Consider the following 24,674-nt stretch of genomic DNA (forward strand, 5'->3'; position numbering starts at 1 on the left):
ATGTAGTAGGCATATTTATTAACCCACCAAATTCAGTAAATCACGTTGTATTCTATATTTACTTGCATAATGAGGAAACTTTATGCAACCGTCACCTCTGTAATTCAATTAGTTCATGAATCCATCAGCCACTGTTATCCAACTCTTTAGTTTAGACTACTTCAGACACATAGTAGGATACTTTAGTAGGTTGACACAATGGAATGTCACCTAAGCTCACCTTTGATATGAATAAGGTCCATTTCTGTTATTTCAAGATGTGCTGCTGTGACACTTGGCGTCACTCAGGAGGTTAGCAAGTTGTGAAACCTGCGAAAGGCTGTGTGGGCTTGCGTGCATCTTCAAAACTATCCAGGGTGGCGCCCTGGATAGCCCTACCGTCAGCTCACCCCTGATATTATGGATATGTACTGTATACTGTACATGTTCTGTTGTGCAAAATCAAATACATCTAAAATAAAGTATGTTGTGTAGCCTTCATCGGAGCAAAATATATTAATCAGTCTAATCTATTTGCTCTGCTTAAAGGACCACTTCACCACTTTTCAACCTGCCTTCATATACTGTAAATGGACCTCACTGATGTTCATGATAAAATAGTGCATTTTTTTCCTACTCAGTCTGTGTCTCTTAGGAGGGCTGTGGGCAGGCTTTCTATTCCTGAAAATGTGTAATGCATAAATGGAAGCTATCGGTCTCGCGATAATACAAATCTTTTGAAAATCTTTTCTGAACTGCCCACAGCCCTCCTATGAGACACAGACTGAGTAGAACAACATTGTGTTCAATGTGGATCAATGTTAAGAGATGCTTTGGGGCTCAACCACTTCATACATGGAGTATACGGGGGATAGCGTCCCATAACTGGGGGGTACGAATATCACAAAAAATTGTTAAGTTGCTTGATTCAGTATTTAGATATTTGATATTAATTTTAGCTGCTGTTCATGCACAGTCAGCCCTGTGTCCCTACTCAGAACATCTGGAAATGTGAGAGGTCTTGTTCCTCTTGATGGGCAGGGTAGACCTGGTCTTTTGCTCTGTGGCGGTGTCCAGTAAAGCGGAGTCTTCTTTCTGCCACAACAACTGAGATGGGGGAGATGCCTCCATAAATCTGAGCTTTAGTGGGATGGTCCTTCCATGAGCGGTTCTGGACACACATGAGGAGTCTTGTGTATGTTCCGTCAAGACGATCCCGAAACTCCTTATTCATTGTCCATGTTTCGGCACCATAAAGAAGGATACTTTCCACACAGGCTTTGAACAGGTTGATCTTGGTAGCTCTTGAGATGTCTGACTACCATATAAGATGTAGCTTATTACAAGCGCTCCAGGCCTGTCCTTTCCTTGTCAGGAAGTCCTATATGATCCAAGATAATTGAATTACTCAGTTTCTTTGATGTCACTGCCGTCCATGGAGCGGATGGTTGGGTGAACGGAGTCTTCATTCAGAAGCAGGCATTCTGTCTTTTTGGCATTGAGCAATGGACCAACTTGGATATGTGTTCAGCAATCAGCCATTTCAGACTTTGACGACCAGATCTTCTGCCTATTGTGAGACCTCTGGAGGAGATGGTATCCATCGCTTGCCCAAGGACATAGTCAACGACAATTACAAAGAGAAGAGGAGAGTGTGTCACCCTGAAGGATGCCTGTGGTTGGAATTCCTTTGTTAGTCCATCAATGCTCTGCACAAAGCAGACACGTTTCTCATACATCACTGCTATTGCTTTCACAATTTGTTCTGGAATTCTATAGTTGAGCAGTATATGCATCATTCCTAGCTTTCCTGTTCACGCTATTGAATGCTTTGCAAAAATGATGGAAGCTTTCTTCTATATATATATATATACTGTGTATATATATATATATATATATATATATATATAAGAAAGCTTCCATCATATCCATCTATAGCTTCCATCATTTTTGCAAAGCATTCAATAGCGTGAACAGGAAAGCTAGGAATGATGCATATACTGCTAAACTATATATATATATATATATATATATATATATATATATATATATATATATGAATGAGACAAAAAAGGGACTCCTGCACATCCAAAAGGAGGTGCAAGTCTAGTTAGCAGGCATAGACATCAAAAAAGAGAAAAACCTTCCAAGGAAGGGACTGCACACTCCAGGGAACAGAGCCAGACAATTTCATCATCATTTCAAGCATAGCACCTTACGAAGCTCACGGCGAAACGCGTCGTGCTAATAAATAAGTTGATGCAGTAAATTGTCCGTCTCTGTTCCCTGGAGTGTGCAGTCCCTTCCTTGGAAGGTCTTTCTCTTTTTTGATATATATATATAAAAACACAGGCACCTCACGTATTAGGAGGGCAGTATGAGTCACCAAAAATGAATATCAAATACAGTATCTATCTAAATATGGTGTAGCACCGTGTCAAATTGAATTTCATAGACTACAGAATTCTGATCCTTGGTTAATACCCCATCGCTGTGTAATAATGTGTCCTTCCTCTCCACAGCCATCCAGGAGCTGTGCCCTGCCTTGGACCTGCTTTGTTCATCCATCAGAGATTCTCACAATGAAGCTCAGAGCAGACAGTTCTCCGAACAGCTACTCAGCCTCGCATTGTCTTTCCTCAACACACAAGTCACTACCATACTCGACAACACACAGGGTAAGACTAAGACTAAGACATGCACACACACACACTGCAGCTTTCAGAGTTTAGTAGCCGGGGTGAGCAAGTCCCGACTTACGTCCCAGTAGCTACCCTCAATCAGTCCCACTAGGGCAAAACCAGGGCCACACAATCCGTTGGAACTACTCCAGAACTACTCTGCCAGGGCTGGGAGGTACACTTCTGGCGCATGGAAGGACTAGGCTCTGTGGGTTGTCTCCTGTCCGGGCCCCTCCTACGTCTCACCCTTAGAGTATATATGAATAGAGAGGGCACCCGAGTTCTCCTTCCATCCACTTGCATTAAGTTGCTCAAAAGCGCATGAGGCGATTTCACTCCTCCTTCCGGGTAGGAACAGAGAGCATTCTGGGATGGATTGGCCCCAAACACATGAACGCGCTGCCGTTGAACGTGCACGAACGCGCACGAACGCGAACGAGCGTGCTGCCGTCGTAAACGTGCACAATGATAGTCAGCGGACCAGCGCGTTCATGTGGTTAGGACCAGGCTGCAATACCTTCATTCGGCCACTATATCCATTTCGCCTCAGGGTTTTCTCTGGGTGCCTTCTCTATTCATATATACTCTATGGTCTCACCAGGTCCAATCCTGCTCTCACCAGGCCACAACACACACACACAAAATCCATTAAATTATAGCGCCCAGTCGATTTATAGCAACGGAGCACTTTTACCGACGGACCGGATGTTGTTTCCGGATGTGGCTGTAGCAGCTAGATGTTGCCAAAACACTCTCGATGCGATCGACAACAACGGGAGGTAATATCCATTCGCTACTGGACAGCGGAGGGCCGTCTAACACAGGATCTTTTTTTATTAATATTTTTTATCCCACGATTTTGTAACCCATTTTTCACCCCTGTGCCAATCATCTACTGTGATCCTGGGCTCTACACACCCTCCGCCAACCTGGGGAGAGCAACGGACTTAACTCATGCTCCCTTCATGCTTGAGTGTCCAAGTTGCTCCTTTACACCTGACAGGGGGGAGTTTCCCTGGTTGGACGTAGCGCGTGGAAGGTACACGTTATTCCAACCAGGCTGGCCAGGGGAGGCAGTTTAGAGACCAGGATTACTGCATGTTTTTGTGAGGGTATCTACCCTAGGGGACACGGGGAGAACATGCAAACTCCACACAGGATCTTTTTTTATAATTAGACGGGATGATTTAGATTGCGAGTTATTAACGTTTTAAGATTTTCGTTGTCGTCTGCTAAACGGGGGGAACATTTTCGATGACGTCTCACTGTTGCGCAACACCCCTAGTCTTATGTAGTGTGATGTTGTGTGTAGTTTTAGATGCTGACTCTGAGCACTGTGTGGAGATCTTGGACGCTTACATCACTGAGCTCAGAGTTTACATGAAGAAGTTCCCTTGGACGACGACGAGGGTGGACGCTCCTCTGCCTCACAACCTAGCGACTCCTCAGCAGCAAGACGAGGAATGGGACCTCCTCTCAACAGAGGTAAGATGTGTACATATAATTTATTGAAATGTATTTATTTATTTAAATGTATTTATTTATTTATTGAAAAGATTTCCAGCACAGGATGAAATCCTCTACGCCAGACTAAAAAACAGACATAATATACATACAAACATACATACATACATATTTACCAGCAGCTTTGCATAAGCGGCTGGTTAATGAATACTTAAATCAGTGGTTTGCAAGATTTTTCATATCAAGGTCCATTATTTATTCTGCATTTGAGCCACGGACCACCATTTGATGACATTTAGCCTTCCAGACACAAACTAAAGAACTGTATTGATGTTGGTACCATTAGGAGAGATAAAAAGCCAATGTTGATCAAAATAGCATGTTTTCTACATTCTGTAATTGTGTAGACTTCTTGTAAATCAACTTAAGTAATGCAGAATTATTCAACTCTTGAGAGTGTTACATTGACCCAAATGGACCCACTTGGTTTCATTTTACACTCTCAAGAGTTAAAGATCTATAAGGGTTAATTTGGTTGTCTGTAAGAAAATATCAAAATCCATTGGCATTATTGGCAAATTCCTGGTTAATCAAAATTGTCTCCCAACTCTTTATTATAGCTTAATTTATCCATATCTTATATATTGCAATATCATTTGGGGAGATACTTATAATACACATCTTCACAAACAGTGATTGGTCTGCTCATTTTCAAACAACTCAATATTTTACCAATCTTTAATTTAAATACATACCAAACCTGCAACTTTATTTTCAAAGTATTGTTCCAGCCAGTTTCATTTTCTTTGCCATGTAAAGACTTTTTCCAGTTCAACAGTGATGTGCACCACTTCAATACGAGACAGGCAAATCATTTACATCTCCCAAAGTTCTGTACTGGTCTGTGTCAGTTCTCCATCAGATACAGGGGGGCCCAGCTATGGAACACCTATACAGAAATCTCATAAAATTCTACTTCATTAAAAAAATTCAAACATAAGTTTAGGACACACTTAATTGACCAGATCACTTAATTATATTTCTTTGTATCATCTATTCTTTTCTCTAATCATGTAAATGTAACAATATTATATAATTACACAAACCAAAAATTCTAATCATGTTCTTGTTGTGTTGTTTTGTTCATGTTTTATATACTGCAATCATGTTTTCTGGATATTCTATATCTCATGTACAATGTTTCATTATGATTTATATAGGTAGAGGCCTCGTTTAAGCCCCTTGGGATTTTTTGCCTCAGCCTAGCACTTTACCCTTCTTATATGTTCACTGTGTTGTTTTTATACTGTGCTGAATAAATAAATACAAATACCAACTCTCCATCTCAGCCATGGTAAAATCCACGGTAAACTAGGTCCTCGCGTGGCTTATTGCTTTTCTAAAACGGTTCCAAACATATAGCAATATTAACCTAATAAAACTATTAAATTCACTAAAGTAGCTACGCGCAGAGAGCCACACACTTCCTTGTTTCTCTCAAGAAAGCTGGTTTCTCTTGGCAATTATAGGCTATGTGACGGGGGAATAGCGCTTGATGTCTTTACGGGGCTGCCTGGAGACACACATTCACAGTCATATGTGAATTCTGGGGGTCTTTGACATGAAAAAGGTTGAGCACAACCTCAAGAAGACATTTGTATAATCTGGTGTCAGGTCTAAATGGGTTAAGCACAGAATATCCTAATTCACACATGTATGTGGTTGCATAAGTAGCAAGATGCTTGCTTTACTTAGCAGAGGATAATCAGATTATATATAAAATATATTTTAGTGAACCAATTGAAATCTCCCGCGTCGTGACCCAGTTTTTGGAAAACAATGGCTTAATGTGTGTGTGTTTGTTATCCGTGTGTGAGCACAGGCTCTGGTCCAGAAGGCTGTCCTGACCAATCAGATCCCACGTGTCCAGGCCTTCCTGCAGAGGCAGGGCAGACCCGATCAAACGATCTTAGATCTGAGATGTACAGGTCTTCGCCTCGTCTTCAACTGCCTGTCGAACAGAGACCTACAGCAGGCTAAAACACTGCTTAGAAATATGGTACACACACACACACACACACACACACACACACACACACACACACACACACACACACACACACACACAGACTAAACACAAACATACTGTACATAGTTGATCAAATAGAGACGGCAGAGTTATTGTTGTGTATTTCAAGTCTGTTTTGGTTTCAGGGTTTTAATGTGAAGAAACAGCTTCATTCCATCTGTCTCTACACTGATGACAAGGACCTCAGGGAATTTGTGGTGAGCGCACAAACACTCATTTTCACTTCTCAGTAAGTACAGTAAGTGGTCTTCTATTGTTGTTAATTGGTCTTAATTGTGTGTTTTCTGTTGAGGTGGAGGAGCTGGCGACACAGGGTTATCTGTCTGAGGAGGAGATGCAGAGAGTGGCGTTCCTCAGACAGATGGAGGTGCTGGGTTCACAGCCCACCACTCGCTGCTCACAACTCTCACACACGGCAAGGTACGCAGCAGCTTTCGCTGTGGTAACCCACCCTGGTTGCGGAATTCACATTTTATTTGATGCGATTTCCGTGACCGGGGTGGTTTACCAGGCTTATGCCGTGTAATATATTTCACAGCTTCTGGATGTCCCCCCCCATATGCTATGGCTTGGTTTCAGATAAGGTTCTTGGTTAACATTTAACATTTAATTTAATCCAGTAATTATTAATTTTTTGCTCAAAATGAGACAAAATCCGGTGTTTGGGAGGTTATAATTCCATGATCTAACATCGCACGGACCAAAACAACTCCCATCGCGGGTCGTCCGCAGCCTAGAGTGAAGCCACACTGTAGTGTGGTGGGGGCTGCACTTCCTGGTTGCCCACAAGGAAGCTTTGAGAAGGAAAGGAAATGGTCACGTAACTGGGCTGCGCCATGACACTTTCATGGACACTTTCACGGGAGCCAACTCACACCGGAAGTTCAATGAATACATGGCAGTGAATGGAGCCGGCTGGACCAGCCAACATTATTCATGAACAATTGAGACCTTTGTCATATAATCGGTTCAGGAATATAAAAGAAGACATATCACAGGTTGTTTTCTAATCACTTGCTTGTCGATGTGCACAGAGTGCACAGTATATCATTTTATTTGAGGATCTAACAGCAGCAGGTACCGTTTCTGGCTCGGAGAAACGGGAAGTCTTGCGATACTTGGTACGTTCAGAAAGGTGCTTTGTGCTCTTTAGATTACACAGTGTACAAATTGAAAAGCAACACAGCAGACAATAATGTGTTACATGTCTTCTTTTATTTTCCAGAAGCGATTACTTTACAAAAGGTCTAGTCATTCAGAAATAGTGTTTGTTCATGAGCTGGTCACTGAGTCAGGAGGTTTCGGGAAGTTATGGGAACCAATTCGGTATTTTAGTCCGACGTCATTTTGTAGTCCTACGTTACGTCCGGGTCCAGCTCCTGTCCGCTTCTCATTGTAAAGGGTTGAGGGTTAAAATGGGTCTGAATGCTTCCAACTCGAGTAAAATTATTAATGTTCTGTACAAGTGTCCATGACAAAGAAAAGATATGATGTGGAGACAATAAAGACTATTATCATTATTATTGAAGGTGGTAACAGTCCATTTGCCCAGTAGCCTACAATATTTCGGGGGCATATTTAGAATGTGTTCAGGGTTGAGTACGTTGAATCTAGTTTCCATTAATACGATCTCTAATGGAGGATTTAGTTGACACAATGAAATAAAAATGTTGATAGTATTCAGTGTGGGGCAAACAGCCTGTCACAGCCACATTTGGGAGACCAGTAGCTTTGTTGTTGCAAGGAAAGCGGTAAAATTATACTTTAGTGGTTGTTCTAGTCTCCGACGGAGGGACACAGTATAACTCTATGGGGACACAAAAGCGACACAAACCGCAGGACCCGGAAGTATCTCTGAAGTCACGGCTGAAATACTGAATAGGACAAGCAAGCAGTGCTGTTGCTCTGGCTTGGTCGAGCTGAACACTGGAACTAGATGCTATAGCTACACTTTAACAACACAACACTGCCATTTTGAACCACTAAAGCCTTTATTTATTTTAAACCATGTATATTTCATTGCACCATTGTGCAATGAAATATAATAAAGGGCTTAGACCAATCAATTTAGTCAATTATATTAAAAAGATATATAATATATTTTTGTTTTTATTCAATTAACCTACGTGAACAAGATTAAGTCTGTTAATTGTTTCTAAATATCGGTTATGATATGTTCGAGGTTAATTGCCCTTGCCCAGCCCTATCTACCTGGTCTTGATATATGAACTCCAAATATTGTTGATCATCTTTATCATATGCGCAGCTAGAGTCTGGAGCAGTGGTTCTCAAACATTTCCATCTCAAAGTATTTGGTAGTGGACGCGCAACTCAAAACGTTTTGTAGAGTCCCCATAATTTGTGTTGAAATTGTTTAGAAAATAGACTAGATATATAGTACTAGCTCACAACTCATCACAACATGATGTGCATGCGTGCATGACATGTGTGTGTCTACTTAACATCCGCTCGTCTTGTCTCATCTCTCCTAGTGTTCTACAGCTGGCCCAGTCAGACCCAGGTTGTAGAGTGGTACTGGAGGGCGTGATGGGGGACAGCAGGTCCCAATCAGACCCAGCGGATCTGTGGAGATCTCTGAGACTAGACTGGGTCCGACACTGGGACCAGAACTCACAGAGGACTGTCCAGCTTTCTAGAGTCCAGGACACAGGTAACCCGGGGTGGAAGAATTATTCATTATATTATATTGTTATTATGGTTGCTTATATCTAACCTTTTTTTTTCTACCATCACTTATAATACCTGGGGGGGCAGGGCCGCTTTAAGGGTAGTGCGAATGGTGCCGTCGCACAGGGGCACCGTCCCCCCTCCCTTTTTAATAGGCTTATAAATGTTAACAATCACTTTCCATCTCAGACCATCATACTATAATTCTAACAATATCTGAGTGTGTGTCTGTCAGAAACACTGCCGTAGCTCCTTACTGCCTGCACCAATCACTCCCACTTTTCACACAGGCATTGATCATATGAATATGGAGGGCGTAACGAAGCTCTTTTTTCGATTTCACACATTGATTATTAATGAATGTATTAGTCAATTACAAACGCACCCGGGCACAGCACCCCCCACGGCCACAAGGGGGGGGGGGGGGGGGCAAATATCTCACAACGGGTAAGGGCTAGTATCTATAGTTTTGCTTACATGTTGATATATTTCACATTTAGTAGTAGGCCTACTCGCTGACAATGCGTGTCTGCGTCCTAAAATCTAGTTTTGCTTACATGATCATATTTCACATTAATCTCACTGGCATTGTGTGTCTGCATCATCTATCAAGCGCACTATGTGGTGGTCAAGTGGATGGTGTGCGACTGTTTGTAAGGCGGTGTGGTGGTGGGAAAGTTGAAAGACACAAAGTCGAGTCGTAGAGAAACAAAAAGGTTCAAAGCCTCACTGAGAGTTTCATTTGATAAATTCATTGCAAAAATCATCAATCCAACCGCGCCCCAATCAGCCAGACACCTGTGGTGGGGGGCCTCTGGTCAACTAAGTATATAGGGTTTATGGTAATGACTACTTATTCCCAATTAATTGGGCATTGCCTAGCAACAGCCCTGTCAAAAAATTGATTTTAGCGATCCGGTTTTATCATTCATTAAAAAAGACCCTAAGACGTCCCCACACGTCCTGGGCCCTCTACGGGTGTAATTATAAAGACATGTGGAGAGAGATGCCTTAAGGCATCTCCACACAACAACTTATCAGTGGTGGGAAAAGTACTGCTCAGTACTGGTACTCAGTAATCTTTTGAAAATGGCGGATCTACAAGAACTTGCGATGTGATCCAACCCAGCCAGGCAGACATAAATGTGGACTATAAATAATATAATGTATTGACCAATTACCATTTTATGATTAAAGCGCACGAGAGAGAGAAAGCGTGAGAGACACAGACAGAGAGAGAGGTACCCTGCAGGCTTCGCGCTGCAGGGGAGGGTGAGAGAGGAAAAAAAGATTCTCGTCTCTTCTCGTCTCCTCAGCGTGCGTGCATTTAAAATGGAATATTAACAAGGCGTGACACTCAATGCACCTCCAATGCAGCTCCTACTTTGCTCTCTTCTTTATCCACGTGCAGTGGGGAATGGGATACACAGGAGAGTTGTCATAGTTGCTTTAACCTTCTAACATTAATTTTATTTGAGCTTTGCTAGTTTGCTTTCACCTCATTGAGGTCAACACTGTTGTCGGGATCCGTGATCGTGATACAGTATAAAGTATAATTGCACGTCAGTGTTTTCATTCAAATTAGCGCAAGGCAAACCATGCAGGACGGGGCTTGCATTGCGTGATAAGTCTTGCGCTGCTGATCCTAAACCACCATAATCATCACACGTAACACAGCCGTTCGTGTCACTGCAACACTAACCTGATCCTAGGTTCAGCCTAAATTATCACTCATCCTCCGCAGCGATGTGGAACATGAGCACACATGCAGCAGACAGAGAGAAAGTGTATACAGTCAGACTGGCACACAATCACACACTGATTGAATATTTTATTAACATTTGCATCAAAAACAAAAAAGCACAGACAGTACACACACACGTCACATACACAGTAGCCTACGGGTCTTCGTCGGACATTACACATAATGATTGACAGACCCGAGATCCGAGGGAGATACGTCCGATTCCGACCCTGCCTGAGTGATTACGTTAAAACACGACTCCGACCCAAGCGGGTCTTGGGTCAACTCTGGTATTTTCGGAGTCAGGGGACCCGGTGAAGAGCTCTACTACAAACGGCTTGTCAGTCTGCGGTTGGCTCTGCGTCCACCAGGTGGCAGCAGATGGGTTAACATAAATGAAATCAATCAAAACAAAGCATGTATGTGTCTGTCTCTCTGCCCATCTTGTCTGTATCTTGACCTGACTGTCTCTCCATCTTACATCGGGTGTACATACATGACTACCTGTCTTGTCCATCAGCGGTTGCTTCCAGTGACCCTGTGGTGTTGTGGGCTTACTTGACGTCTCTCCATGACCGACACCGCCTGGTCTGTTGGATCCAGAGCGTTGTGGATCAGAACACCCAACCCTCTGCTGGCCCCTGCTGGCCAGAGCTGACCTCTGACCTGGTGAACAACAACACACACTGCAGTAGAACACTCAGAGAGCACATACTGCACCTGCTGGCCAGGTACGCTGATGCTGTTGACTGATCATTTGACTTCCTGTGGTATTTCACTCTTCTATTCACATTTTATCCATCTGTTCCCAAAGTGGGTTCTGAAGAAACCCCAGGGAGGTCCTCAAGTAGATTCCAGGGGGTCCCCAGGTAGATGATTGTTATTTGGGGACAAAATGGACCCTTACAGCTTTGTAACACTGGGTGTAATGGATCCTTACAGATTCCTTTGGTTCCATTTGTACACTCTTTTGTTTTAAACCAAAGTTTGGATGTGTTATTTGACATGCTGTGTTTTTCTGATAGAGGATTAGAGGCATCAGAGCCAAAAAAGAGCCTTTGAATCATGGGATAGATCAAAGTACCATTAATTAACGGTGTGTTTGTGTCTAGGCGAGGCATGTTGACTAAGGCTGAGCTGAGTGACTTTGACCAGCTGCTATGGCGAATGTCCCAGGCTGGGGGCATGATGACAGCTGGTACCCCGCTGCCTCCAAACCAGCATAAACGATTCATACAGTTCTGTCTAGACCACAGCCTGCAGTATCTGCTGTATACATACCTACAATATTACAGGTACAGTATACTGTAGGTCATAGAACCTAACACGGGTATAGACCACAGAACCTACTGAATACAGACATACAACACAATCATTTCAACTTATTATGTTTATTTTTTGTAAATGAATGCCCTACGTCATCGTACAAGAATGTGTTGCATTTTATAATCAAATAAAAGTGGTTACCATAGGTCCGTCTGTGGGTTATATAGATATTTAACCGCGATTAACAAGAGATTGTGACTAAATAACTACCCTGGGGTTCTCAACCCGTGGGTCGCGACCCCTCGGGGGGTCTCCACATTATTTTGGGGGGGTCCCCACATTTCTTTTTGCAACTGAATGGCTGGAAAATGGAAATTTTGAGTTTACATAGTACACATAGTGCATAGTGCATTAATGATTATATCTGGTTTCAGTATTTATATGGTTATCAAGGTTATTGTAGCAGTCAAGTTGTATTGTAGGCGGTGGGGAGGGGGGCGGGGCGGGGGTCGCGAGACGTGGCCAAAGCATTTTTGGGGGTCTCCAGCCAAAAATGTTATATACTATACTATACTATTACTATTACTATTACTATACAGTACTCTACTATACTATCTGTCCAGGTTGACTCCCAGGAACTGCCCCAGTCTGTCCAACAGGATGCTATCTGAGAGCCAGCCCTGGTTTGACATGCTGGTCAAAACCCAAGAGATCGGCAGAGACTTGACAGGTACACACAGATGTCCCTCACCAACCGTTTGTCTTACAGATGTCCCTCACCAACCGTTTGTCTTACAGATGTCCCTCACCAACCGTTATAAATAGCTAAACTAAATAGCACAAAATGTGTCCCGCAAAGATGGTAGCAAATTAGGACTGCATATTTAATTGAAAATAATTGACAGTCGTGATTTTATGTTTCACAATTGATAGATTGATTGATTTAATTTGATGACATCTCAACAACAATAATACATAACAGATATAGCTCAGAATTTAATATAGCTCAGAATCTAGACTCGAATGTGCATTCAATGCAATTTTAACAATTTGTACCCTATACAGTAGATGTGCCATAAATGGATATAACCCATTTAAAATAAAGTGCTATGACCGCCACTGCATATTAAGGTTCACATTTTACCATATAAAGTGCTTACGGCATACATTAAACATTGCACCTGACCTTGCATATGTCTCCACAGCATTACAAGTTGGTTAATAATAGAAGATTGTTCAACTTTGCAACCTTGTTTGCATGTATACATATGTATACATATTTTGATCTCGGCAGCATTGCAAATGAGGGTGAACCTCAATGCTCTTTTAAATAATAACTATAGGTTTCAATCAATCAACCCATCTCTCCATATATACAGAGGAACAGTAATATGACAGAGGCCAGGCAGCAGGGCATTACATTTCAAACATGGCACCATTTAAATGCCAATATTTCAACTTGACATTGGAGACACTGGAGGGGAGTATGCATGCTTCTGCTTTTGATATCCCGCCTCATTCATATCACCAGTGGGTGATTATGTCTTAATTCCTGCTTCTGGTCAAACAGACAGTGATATGTTTGATTCATTGATTGTTGTGATTATATCACCATTTAACAATTTAATTAAACATTTCTGTTAACCACATTAACCCTGGTGCCCCTATTTTGGGGCAAATTCTCAAAATGTTTTGATGTTTAAAAAGAGATCGCTATTTTCACTATATGTCATAAGAAAACGTTCCTCTGAACGAAGCGCATGTGCCAATATTTTCTTTGCAAAGACAAATGAAACCTGACATGGCCTAATGTTTTGTTGTTCTTGTAGACCCAGAGTGCGTGTTCTGGAGCAGTCTAACCAGTGCTCAGGTGGTCCTACCAGGAGGCCAGGCGTCTGTCTCCAGTATGCTGCTGGAGGGGCACAGCCTGCTGGCCCTCGCCACCATCATGTTCACCCCTGGAGGAATAGACCAGGTAAAAACACTGTCCACTTTGTCCAGTCCACGTTCGAGTCATTTATCTGAACTTCCAGAGACACTCCCAATGGAATTGTTATGTTGAATATATCCTAGGTGAGCAACATTATAATCAAAGTAATAGTAAGAATTGCATGGAAGAAGGAAGTGACTCATGTTTGTGTGCATGTGTGTTGATGTATTATCTATGTATTCTCGGAAATGGAATTGAAACAACACACAGGGTAATTTCAATTATTGTTGTAGTAAGTTGACCTTCAATTCTCTATTGATGCCATTTGTATGCAAGCAACAAACAACTTTGCAACATTGTTTGCATAAATACATACAGTACATACACTGATGGATTGAAAAGAAATGAAATAAGAGGAGCTGAATGAGGAGCGGAGGAGTAGAAGGTAATTTAATAATCGTAATTTGTTCGTTTTGACACACGCCATGGTGGTGCCGACAGCTGGTGTAAAACTGGTACAGCAAAATAAATGGATTTAGATTTCATATCACCCCAAAAGCTTATAAATAAAAACTAAGGGCATTTTGTCTATAATTTCAGTTGGGTTTAGTTAGTTTTGTAAGCAATACAGTTTCATTTTTTTCAATTCTAGTTTCAATTTATTTCAGTTAATTACTGTATACCTATTGGCCTGAATATAAGACTATGATTTTGGAAATATCCTGAAGAATGGATTCGTATTATAATCGGGTACTAGACTATTTGATGTTATTTTTCCACAAATTAGTCTTGGAAAATGGGAGGGTATGACTTCTGATTCAAGGACTCATAGTTGGATAAGACGTTTAATCTGTAGGACCTCAGTCTACACTACATCCTCAGTGTTATTCTAACTCCTCACAGGTTAATTTGGTCCCATTTATACTCTTTATAGAACCGCGAGGATCCATTTGGTTCCTAACTAACAATCATTTATCTGGAGACCTCCTGGCACCGCCTCAAGGACCCCACATTAGGGGTCTGTGGGGTGATTGTGACATGTCTGTCTGTCTGTCTCTCTGTCTGACTGGCGGTTCAGGTGATACGTCAGGGAGACAGGTCAGGGAGCCCGGCGTGGAGAGTTGACCCCCAGCTCTTAAAAATGACACTGACCCCGTACCCCAAACTCCGAGCCGCCCTCTTCCCCGCGGGGTCTCCCCGCGGCAATCCCACGACCTCCGACCTTTCTATCTACCACCTGATGCAGGTACAGCTCAATCAATCTTTTCTCCTGAACAGATGTTTCCTTTTCATAATGGACTGTATACAGATCTAATATCATAATGGACTGTATACAGATCTAATATCTGTAAACCTGTTCCTTCAGGTAAGAAAACTGTGTATTTGAATCTGTTCTCTGAAAATTCACCAAAATATCTGCTCAGTTTAGTTTCAGTTTAGAGAACATTTTCCTCCTCAGGCAGTGGAATGATAATTAAATGTAGTTCTCTCTCTCTCTCTCTCTCTCTCTCTCTCTCTCTCTCTCTCTCTCTCTCTCCATTTCAGTCTCTCCATCCGTTGGATCCATCACGCCTGTTTGTTTGGCAGACGGCCAACACTCTCAGCCCCAATGGTAGTGTGTGTGTGTGTGTGTGTGTGTGAGACGTGTGTGTGCGATTATGGAAATTGCCAAGGTCGATGTACAGTACATAATGTGCAACAATAACCACAGTCTTTACAGAAATTGAGTTGTGCCAACAGTGTGTGTGTGTGTGTGTGTGTGTGTGTGTGTGTGTGTGTGTGTGTGTGTGTGTGTGTGTGTGTGTGTGTGTGTGTGTGTGTGTGTGTGTGTGTGTGTGTGTGTGTGTGTGTGTGTGTGTGTGTGCGCAATCAAGGCATAAATCAATAAAAAATGCATATAAAGACAAAGAAATAGATTAAAAAAACAGTGAGATTAAAATCAAAGGGTTCAGCCAAATGCTGAAATAAAAAAGTGGGTCTTAAGCTGAGTTTTAAAAACATCTAGGGAGGGTGCCAGCCTAAGGTGGATTGGAAGTTTATTCCAAACCGTCGGCCCGTGGAAGGAAAATGCTGCTTCGCCGTATTTTTTTTATTTTTGTTTTGGCTTTTCAAGCAGGCCAGCAGTGGCAGACCTAAGGAGGCGATTTGGGACATACCTGGGCAGGCAGTCCCGAAGATAGGCGGGAGCGAGGCCATTTAGTGCTTTGTACACAAGTAAAATAATTTTAAAGTCTATTCTAAAAGCAACCGGGAGCCAGTGCAGGGAGGCCAAAACTGGGGTGATATGGTCCCGCATCTTTGTTTTAGCGAGGTACTGCTCAGTTTCAGCCATTATAGGAAGCCGCTCAATTTGGAGGAGGCGTTGTTTCCTTTATCCATGATTTATGTCTGCTGCCCTGTGTCCAGGTATGTGATTCAATTCAATTCAATTCAATTCCTCCCACTGTCAAACTGCACTGGCAGTGTTTATGTCCTTTGTACAAGGTATTCCTGTACTTCTCATTATAGCAGCGGAGTGGTGAAGAAAGGGGGCAGAGAGGGAGGTCGAGCTCTCTGAGTGTAGCCTTGCAAGGTGTTTTGTCTGCGTACAGCACATAGACTGTATGCCATAGTGTATGGTATACCAGCAGCCCATCGTGTGTGTGTGTGTGTGTGTGTGTGTGTGTGTGTGTGTGTGTGCGTAATGTGCAACAATAACCGCGTGCGTGCGTGCGTAATGTGCAACAATAACCACAGTCTTCATAGAAATTGTGTTGTGCAAATCAGAATTAAGCTTCATGTGATTTCGTATTACTGAGGCCTGGCCCTGATTTTGCACATTGTGTATGTTCCCACGGAAACGGTTTGCTGCTGCTGTGGCATGTAGACGTATCAGAACTGCCTCACTTCTCCAGTCCAGACCTCGTCAACAGGTTTGCTCTGATGGAGAGGCTGGACGCTGCCTACTACCTCCGTCACGGCCGCCCCGCGTCTGCCTACGTCACCTTCCTGCTGCAGAACCTCCCGGGCTGCAGCGATGTCAAAACACTGTGAGTGTATGAATATTTACTTTGTCTCACGTGTTTCCCCAGCCTTTATCTGTCCCTGTGTGATGGTGGGGGTAATAAAGGACACGGAGGGTGATATCTATTGTCCCTGGTGATGGTGGGGGTAATAAAGGACATGGAGGGTGATATCTATTGTCCCTGGTGATGGTGGGGGTAATAAAGGACATGGAGGGTGATATCTATTGTCCCTGGTGATGGTGGGGGTAATAAAGGACATGGAGGGTGATATCTATTGTCCCTGGTGATGGTGGGCATAATAAAGGACACGGAGGGTGATATCTATTGTCCCTGGTGATGGTGGGGGTAATAAAGGACACGGAGGGTGATATCTATTGTCCCTGGTGATGGTGGGGGTAATAAAGGACATGGAGGGTGATATCTATTGTCCCTGGTGATGGTGGGGGTAATAAAGGACATGGAGGGTGATATCTATTGTCCCTGGTGATGGTGGGGGTAATAAAGGACATGGAGGGTGATATCTATTGTCCCTGGTGATGGTGGGGGTAATAAAGGACATGGAGGGTGATATCTATTGTCCCTGGTGATGGTGGGGGTAATAAAGGACATGGAGGGTGATATCTATTGTCCCTGGTGATGGTGGGGGTAATAAAGGACATGGAGGGTGATATCTATTGTCCCTGGTGATGGTGGGGGTAATAAAGGACATGGAGGGTGATATCTATTGTCCCTGGTGATGGTGGGGGTAATAAAGGACATGGAGGGTGATATCTATTGTCCCTGGTGATGGTGGGGGTAATAAAGGACATGGAGGGTGATATCTATTGTCCCTGGTGATGGTGGGGGTAATAAAGGACATGGAGGGTGATATCTATTGTCGAGCGCCATCCAGCACAGCAACTCCTGCTGAATTCCTCCTGCTGGAGGAACTCATCCTATATTCTACAAATGTCTTCTAAATCAGTAGCTCTCAAACGTTTACGTGCCATGGACAATATCAGACCAAGGACAAAACATGGACCATAGAGACACTCAACTGGAGTTAACCTCTTAAACCCCAGGGGGGTCCAGTAGGGAAAATCTAAAATATCGGAGTTGGAACCGAAGACCATGACCAGCCCCATTTACCCACTGAGAGCTGTTCATGAGGTGGACAGCCTCTGCCTCCGCCGGCAGGAGATTGGGGCTTAAGAGGTTAAAAGGCTAAGCCAAGGTGTAAAGTTGGGTTTTGAGACGAGATTTAAAAGTCTCAATGGAGGGGCCAGTTTGACGTGGGAGGGGGGCGTGTTCCATACAGTGTGCGGGCTACGACGGAAAAGGCTCGTTCACCTCTGGTCTTTAAGCGGGTCTTCTTTTTTTACTTTAAAGGGGCATTCCACTCATTTTCAACATTTTACTATGTCATTAATATACCTTAGAGCTGTTGTGTGGAAATAATAATGTGAGTGTGTGTGTGTGTGTGTGTGTGTGTGTGTGTGTGTGTGTGTGTGTGTGTGTGTGTGTGTGTGTGTGTGCGCAGGCTGTGTGGTGCAGCGGAGCAGGCCTACCATGTAGCCCTGCAGTGTTCAACTTCAGCCTGCGTGTGTTTCTGTGAACTACTGAAAAAAAATCATTAACATGGTGAAACATCTTGATGACATCATCAAGATGTGATTCACCATGTTAATGATTTTTTTCCAGACCTCCAGTTCTAGGAAACACAGACTGGGGGGGACTTTTTTATTATTTCCACACAACAGCTTTAAGGTATATTAATGACATAGTAAAATGTTGAAAATGAGTGGAATGCCCCTTTTAAGATTTAACTGGCCCGCAGACCGCTGTGACCTTGGGGGATTCTACACCTCAATAAGTTCTGACAGATACTGGGGTGCCAAACCATTCAGTGATTTAAAAACAAACCAATCAAGCAACTGTCTGGGCCTCAAATGAGTGAAATATCCTTTAAGTGGTCAGAATGATGGTTGGGCTCCGAACACTTTTTTGAAGTGAGTCCTGATCCAGAAAAGGTTGAGACCCACTTGGATAAAGGACCATAACGGTCAAATTCACTTTTACTTCTTGACATTTGATTGAAGACTGAAGGTGTCGAGAATAGGATAATTCAGACACAAAACACTGGTGATTGTTGTCTTGAACAAATATACTTAATTATAATCAATCAATGTTTTGGTCCTTTAGACCTTCATCAGGATTACATGCACATACCTAAGATAATCAAAAGTCTTATGCACACCTGCATAAAATCTGGACCAGGACCTTCTTCTTTGGGCAAAGAATGTTCCTTGACCGAAACCATTGTGAGCGATTTTCAAGTGAAGAGGGTGTGCTGGTTTATACATACTGTACACATATATGCGTATATACCCACCACACCTCCATTTGACATATTGCCTCTTTTTCTGTCTATCACTCTCGTGTGCGTGTGTGTGTGTGGTGCGTGCGCTCGCAGGCTGTGTGGTGCAGCGGAGCAGGCCTACCATGTAGCCCTGCAGTCTTTCAACGTGCCGTCGGTAGCTTCAGCCTGCGTGTGTTTCTGTGAACTGCTGGGTGTCTGCAGTTTGAAGCTCCGTGTGGACCTGAGGGTCCTCCTAATGATACTACATCACTGGACACACAGCAACACACACATCAGCCCTGCTACACATACACACAACCTGGGTAAGATAGAGACACACACACACACACACACACACACACACACACACACACACACACACACACACACACATCGGCACTTACTTAACACCAGATACTACCAGTTTAAAGCTTGCAACAGCTGAAGTATTTCCAACGTAGGCATACTGTAAGTTACAACTAAATTCATGCATCTATTTCGTAGTAGGCATAAAGTCCTCCATGACAACAGTAGTTGTCAAGTCTTTTGTGTAACTTGGTGTAAGAGGAGGAGCGAATTATCGGCATGGCAACGTGTTCTCCATAACCCCCATAGCAATTTATGACATAGATGTATATACTAACAAATAGTCAGTGTTAATAAAATATGAAAGGCATAATTGGCACCCACCTCGTCCCAGATTGATCAGCCCGACCGTTTACATTCTGTTTCTGACAAAACGTGCATCAAGAATACTTAGAATAGTGCTTTTCAATCTTGGCCACACAAAGTGAAAACGTCATTTCCTGCAACAATATTTTGGTTTTTTTGCCAATGTAAAGAAGATTCTCTTAAGCATCAACACAGCTTTAGTATCAAATTAACTAGTTTCAAGTGTTTAACGTATCGTATGCAATTTCCACCCTAACTTAACCTTACTTGAACCGTCTATTTTTAGTCAAACAGACTACTCTTTACTACAGACTTTTTTCGATCTACACCAAATCTCTTTGTCACAAAGTTCAAGCTGTACAAGCTCACAACGTGTCGCATTGTGCATTAGTTCGGCTATTTTTGGTGAATGTTAACTCCATAATAATTGTTGCAGGGGTTTAAGTGATTATGGGAGAGCTTGCGCCCAGCTGGTGCCACAGGCTGCAGTACTGTACTGTAAGCCCACTGTCATAATGTCTAACCAGTGCTTTGTCTTCCTCCCAGTGGCTAAAGGCAATAAGTTGCTGGAGGTGGAGCAAACGGCAGCAGAGGAGCTGATTGGTTACCTGGAGTCAGCTGTGATCGACAGCTTGGAACAGAGAGGCATCAGCAGGTTTGCTACATCCCCTGAACACACATGACCGCCACATGTGAGCGTGTGCGTGCGTGCATTCGTGCGTGTGTGTGATTGCTATTTAATCCATATTTTGTCTGCAGGACTTCCTATGAGGCGGGTCAGGAGTGGGCGGTGCCAGTCCAGTTCTGTCAGCTCCACCACCTACCAATCACCTCTGTTTACCCCACCCAAAGTGCAGCTGACGGACACTGGATAAACTTCCTGCTTTTTGTCCAATTACACAGCTATCCTCCTCAACAGGTACTAGTACTACTAATAACTAATAATACTACTATCAACTGTTTCTTTAATTAGTACGACTGCAATACTACTACTGATAACCACTACTACTTCAACTAGTATGTAAATCATTATCTATTTGTTTTTTTAACAAACACAAGTATACATACAATAAACACCTCACAAAGAAAGAGACAGAAAAACCCTGCAATTCAATACTACTACTAACACACTCCAAGAATTTGGCAGAAGTTCCGTCCAAGGAAATTACGTTAACGCTTTACAAATCTGTGTTGTGATTGGGGGAAATGCATATGATGGTCCCCCCCCCCCCCCCCCCTATTCACTTTCTACATTAGGTCGTGACCATACTTTTCTCCTCAGATGATTAAAGGCTGGGAACGAAGCTAACTAACTACAGTAATATAGCTTACTGCTTACAATTTATGCATTTAGCAGACGTAAATGTCATGAACCCTAGTCAGTGATTGCCGACTCTTCCCTCGTCTTTAACCATCATTTAATTGGTCGCACAGGTGAGGTTGCTGGCCACACAATTTGGCCCTGCCCTCCAGGCGCACCTGACGCTGGCCTTCCAGGAGCTGCAGTTCAGCAGCCGGCAGCGCGGGTTCAGAGAGGATGAGGAAGATGAAGAGCAGGAGGAGAACGTGAAGGGGGAGGTCCCTGACCCTGAGCCCCCCAGGGAGTTGTTTCATGTGCTTCTGCAGAGCCAGGAGGAGCCGCGCTCCTGGACTCACCTGCTGGGAGAGGCACTGGCACAACGCTGCCCTTTACTGGCCATACTGGCTGCCTGCTACCAGGTCAGAATCACAATCACTCTAAAACAGTGAATGAGTCCCTTCCGCTAAATATTGAAAATCCCATAAGGAAATCTTAGATTGCGTCATATAACTGTGTTCCAATTATTAATATCCATCCATAAAAATTGCGGGGCTAATTTGTTTATTTTGTAACACAGCTTTATATGACACGATCTAGGTGACATGGTATTTTTCAGTGGAAACAATAACTGACCCAGGGGGATAGCGGTCTCTAGTGGCGGTGATGTCAGACCTCAGTTCTCTATTCTCTACCTTTTAAGTACATGTTACGGCCATGGAGATCATTCTCAGTTGCCTGAGGAAGGCCTATATGACATGTAGGCTTCATTAAAACCTTTCTCTTGACCGTAGGTTGGCAGAGTGCGGGTATATTTTTCATCCTTAATTTCAAGAACCCCCAGTTTGATACAGTTTTTATCTCTGGGACCCCAATGGACACTGTAATTTGACTCTGAGAGTGTACAAAGGACCCATTTAGTCAATGTTTTACACTCTGAGTTACAGACCCAAAAGGGATTATTTGGACCCAACGTTGAAAAACTGTTCTACAAGGTTATAAACCTATCATGATATTTTGCTAAGGAAGATAACTAAGATATATGTTAACAAACTGGTTGATGTACAAAACACCAATGACATGTCATCTCTTAGATTCTGTCTTCAGAACTATACGGCTGTGTGTGTGTGTGTGTGTGTGTGTGTGTGTGTGTGTGTGTGTGTGTGTGTGTGTGTGTGTGTGTGTGTGTGTGTGTGTGTGTGTGTGTGTGTGTGTGTGTGTGTGTGTGTGGGTGTGGTCTCGCTGTACTTTTGATTGACAGGAGGCGGAGCTTCTGCAGTGTCTGTGCGTATGGCTTCTGTCCTCCGTTGATGATGTCACAGCCACGGAAGCCACCGCTCACCTGGAGGAGAGCCGGCGTCATCACTCCTGGAGTCTCCATGACTTGTCAATCATCTGGAGGAGCCTGCTGGGGCGGGGCCACGTTAGGCCCCTCCTTCGAGGTTTCCAGCTCTTCCAGAAGGTGCAGTAGAAGAGATAATCGATGAACATTATTATTATGGATCAGTGGTTCTCAAAGTGGGTGGGGGGGGGGCACAAAATGGACTTGAGTCGAGTCCACCTAAAGCGAGTCCAAGTCAAGACCAAGTCTGAGGGGTGGGAGTCCGAGTCAAGATCGAGTTTGGGAGGCTCATTTGATACGTACAGAAAACACTGTGTCGACTGTGAGAGCAGGCAGGCACATCAGCTGCCCTCCTTTACTTAACAAGATAGCTGTCTATAAGCGGCAGATAGTTTTCTTATAATGTTAATGTGAATGGGCTATATATCATTGCATTGTAGTGACTCGAGTGAACTCCTGGGGACGAGTCCCGAGTGACGAGTCCCTTAAGGTCCGAGACCAAGTCAAGTCCAAGTCAAATTAAGGGCGAGACCGAGATGAGTAAATAAAAATGTGAACAGATTCGAGACGAGTCAATGACTCGACTACTACAGCACTACTGAGAGTTTACAAATGGAGCCAAATGGACCACGAGCTAGCCCCTCCTATGCACAGCTTTGTGTGTATGTGTGTCTGTCCGTTTGGGAACGGAATGTGCTCAGCTGATTGGCTGAGGACGGAATGTGATGTATGATGATAAGCGCGCCCCTCACTGTGATGTTTGTTTTCATTTAAACTTTCAATAATGTGAATCTCCTGAGACTGACTTCCTAATCCCGTCTGTCTCTGCTTCTCTCTCTAACAGGACTGTGTGTTGGTCCATGTCCTCCAGATGTTTGAGTTATGTTCTGACCATAAGAACTTCTCTCAGGCCAGGAACAAACTGTTGGACTTCCAGCGGAGCCTCGTGGCTGTAAGCATACCGCCATGGTGACACCACCAATGTCACAAGGACCACGACCTCATTAACAAAATTAGTCCATACCTACCTCTCTCTCCTTTGTCTCACTCCATCTCCTCTCTCTGTCCTTGCTGTTGTAGTTGAGGTCTAGTGTTTGTGTGGCCCCCGGGGGCCTCCCCGTCCAGTGGGTGGAGAGCCAGGCGTCGGTGTTGTTGACGACGATGTTGCAGCGATGCGCTACTCGCTACGAACTCCACAGACTGCTGCTGCTCCTGGCGGGAATGGACGGACTGCTCAAGTCCAACGGTGAGAACGTTCATTATGCAGCCAAATCCTGATATGATTGTTCATTTCTTTTTTATTTTTTTATTGTTCAAATTGTTCATTTACTTATATATTTATTTACTAATCAAATTGCACTCAAATGTGTATATTGGTAAACATAAACTATGTGATATTGTTTAAAAATATGCTAATCACCCCCCATGATTTGCTGTGCATAATCATGGGCAGAATGGTGAAATCATCCCTAAATGGCTTCTGAACGACGCTGACTCAACGCACTGCGTCCTGACAGCCAATCGATGTTGATGTTGTCCTGTCCTGTTGTCTTGTTTTGGCTTCAGAGACATCCATGCTGCCTGGAAAACCTTTGCAAAGACATGTGAACTCATTTTGCTGCTCATAAATGATACAGTAGCAGGAATTATCTTAAATATATTGAACCGAGCCGTCTTGTCTGAACGAGCTGGTCAATTTGGTTCCATTGCCAAAGTTAAATTACGCACGTGTCAATCTACAGCCAGCGATAGCAAGGGACTATTATTATTATTTCATCAGCGAACGCTCTTCTGCGTGAACGACTGGAAGTGGAAACAGTCCTAAGGTCGATTTACACCTTATTCTCATAGGCAAAGAGACTGTTCTGACGGCGACGGCGATATTGTGTGAAAAACTGTGATATGGAGCGTTGTTCATTGCTTGCGACGTCGCCTGAACCGATCAAAGTAACCAATCTAAATAATAGCGTGTATATCTCAACCAATAAAAGTGTTTGGGGCCATGAAACCTTGCAGACTGCGACGTTATGGACGACGTACAGATCCAAAATATTCCACGTTACTGTATCTCTGAATGTGTCAACATGTAGTCAGTGATTTAATTATCTATCATCTGTGAAAAGTATGGTCTATCAACAATGAGCCTATTCATTATTATACAGACTATATATATATATAT

The 24,674-nt window shown here is 43.3% G+C and overlaps 1 protein-coding gene across 4 annotated transcripts in view; it reads left to right on the plus strand.

Moving 5' to 3' along the window:
• Positions 1-24,674, plus strand: part of spg11 (SPG11 vesicle trafficking associated, spatacsin) — a 49,284-nt gene that overhangs the window by 8,834 nt on the left and 15,776 nt on the right. For 3 of the 4 annotated variants that reach the window (XM_080761092.1, XM_080761093.1, XM_080761095.1), the window contains exons 9-28: positions 2,502-2,657; positions 3,973-4,145; positions 6,007-6,183; positions 6,339-6,410; positions 6,506-6,633; positions 8,706-8,884; positions 11,166-11,376; positions 11,758-11,940; positions 12,535-12,641; positions 13,741-13,886; positions 14,920-15,087; positions 15,387-15,453; positions 16,708-16,870; positions 19,299-19,507; positions 20,403-20,511; positions 20,616-20,775; positions 21,291-21,575; positions 22,415-22,615; positions 23,340-23,447; positions 23,576-23,741. In XM_080761092.1, coding sequence (XP_080617218.1) covers positions 2,502-2,657; positions 3,973-4,145; positions 6,007-6,183; positions 6,339-6,410; positions 6,506-6,633; positions 8,706-8,884; positions 11,166-11,376; positions 11,758-11,940; positions 12,535-12,641; positions 13,741-13,886; positions 14,920-15,087; positions 15,387-15,453; positions 16,708-16,870; positions 19,299-19,507; positions 20,403-20,511; positions 20,616-20,775; positions 21,291-21,575; positions 22,415-22,615; positions 23,340-23,447; positions 23,576-23,741 — 3,168 coding nt within the window. The remainder of the gene's footprint in view (positions 1-2,501; positions 2,658-3,972; positions 4,146-6,006; positions 6,184-6,338; positions 6,411-6,505; positions 6,634-8,705; positions 8,885-11,165; positions 11,377-11,757; positions 11,941-12,534; positions 12,642-13,740; positions 13,887-14,919; positions 15,088-15,386; positions 15,454-16,707; positions 16,871-19,298; positions 19,508-20,402; positions 20,512-20,615; positions 20,776-21,290; positions 21,576-22,414; positions 22,616-23,339; positions 23,448-23,575; positions 23,742-24,674) is intronic. The other variant, XM_080761094.1, reaches the window with a different exon arrangement.

This window comes from Protomyctophum bolini (assembly GCF_963924005.1).
Source record: "Protomyctophum bolini genome assembly, chromosome: 4".
Classification (NCBI taxonomy): Eukaryota; Metazoa; Chordata; class Actinopteri; order Myctophiformes; family Myctophidae; genus Protomyctophum; species Protomyctophum bolini.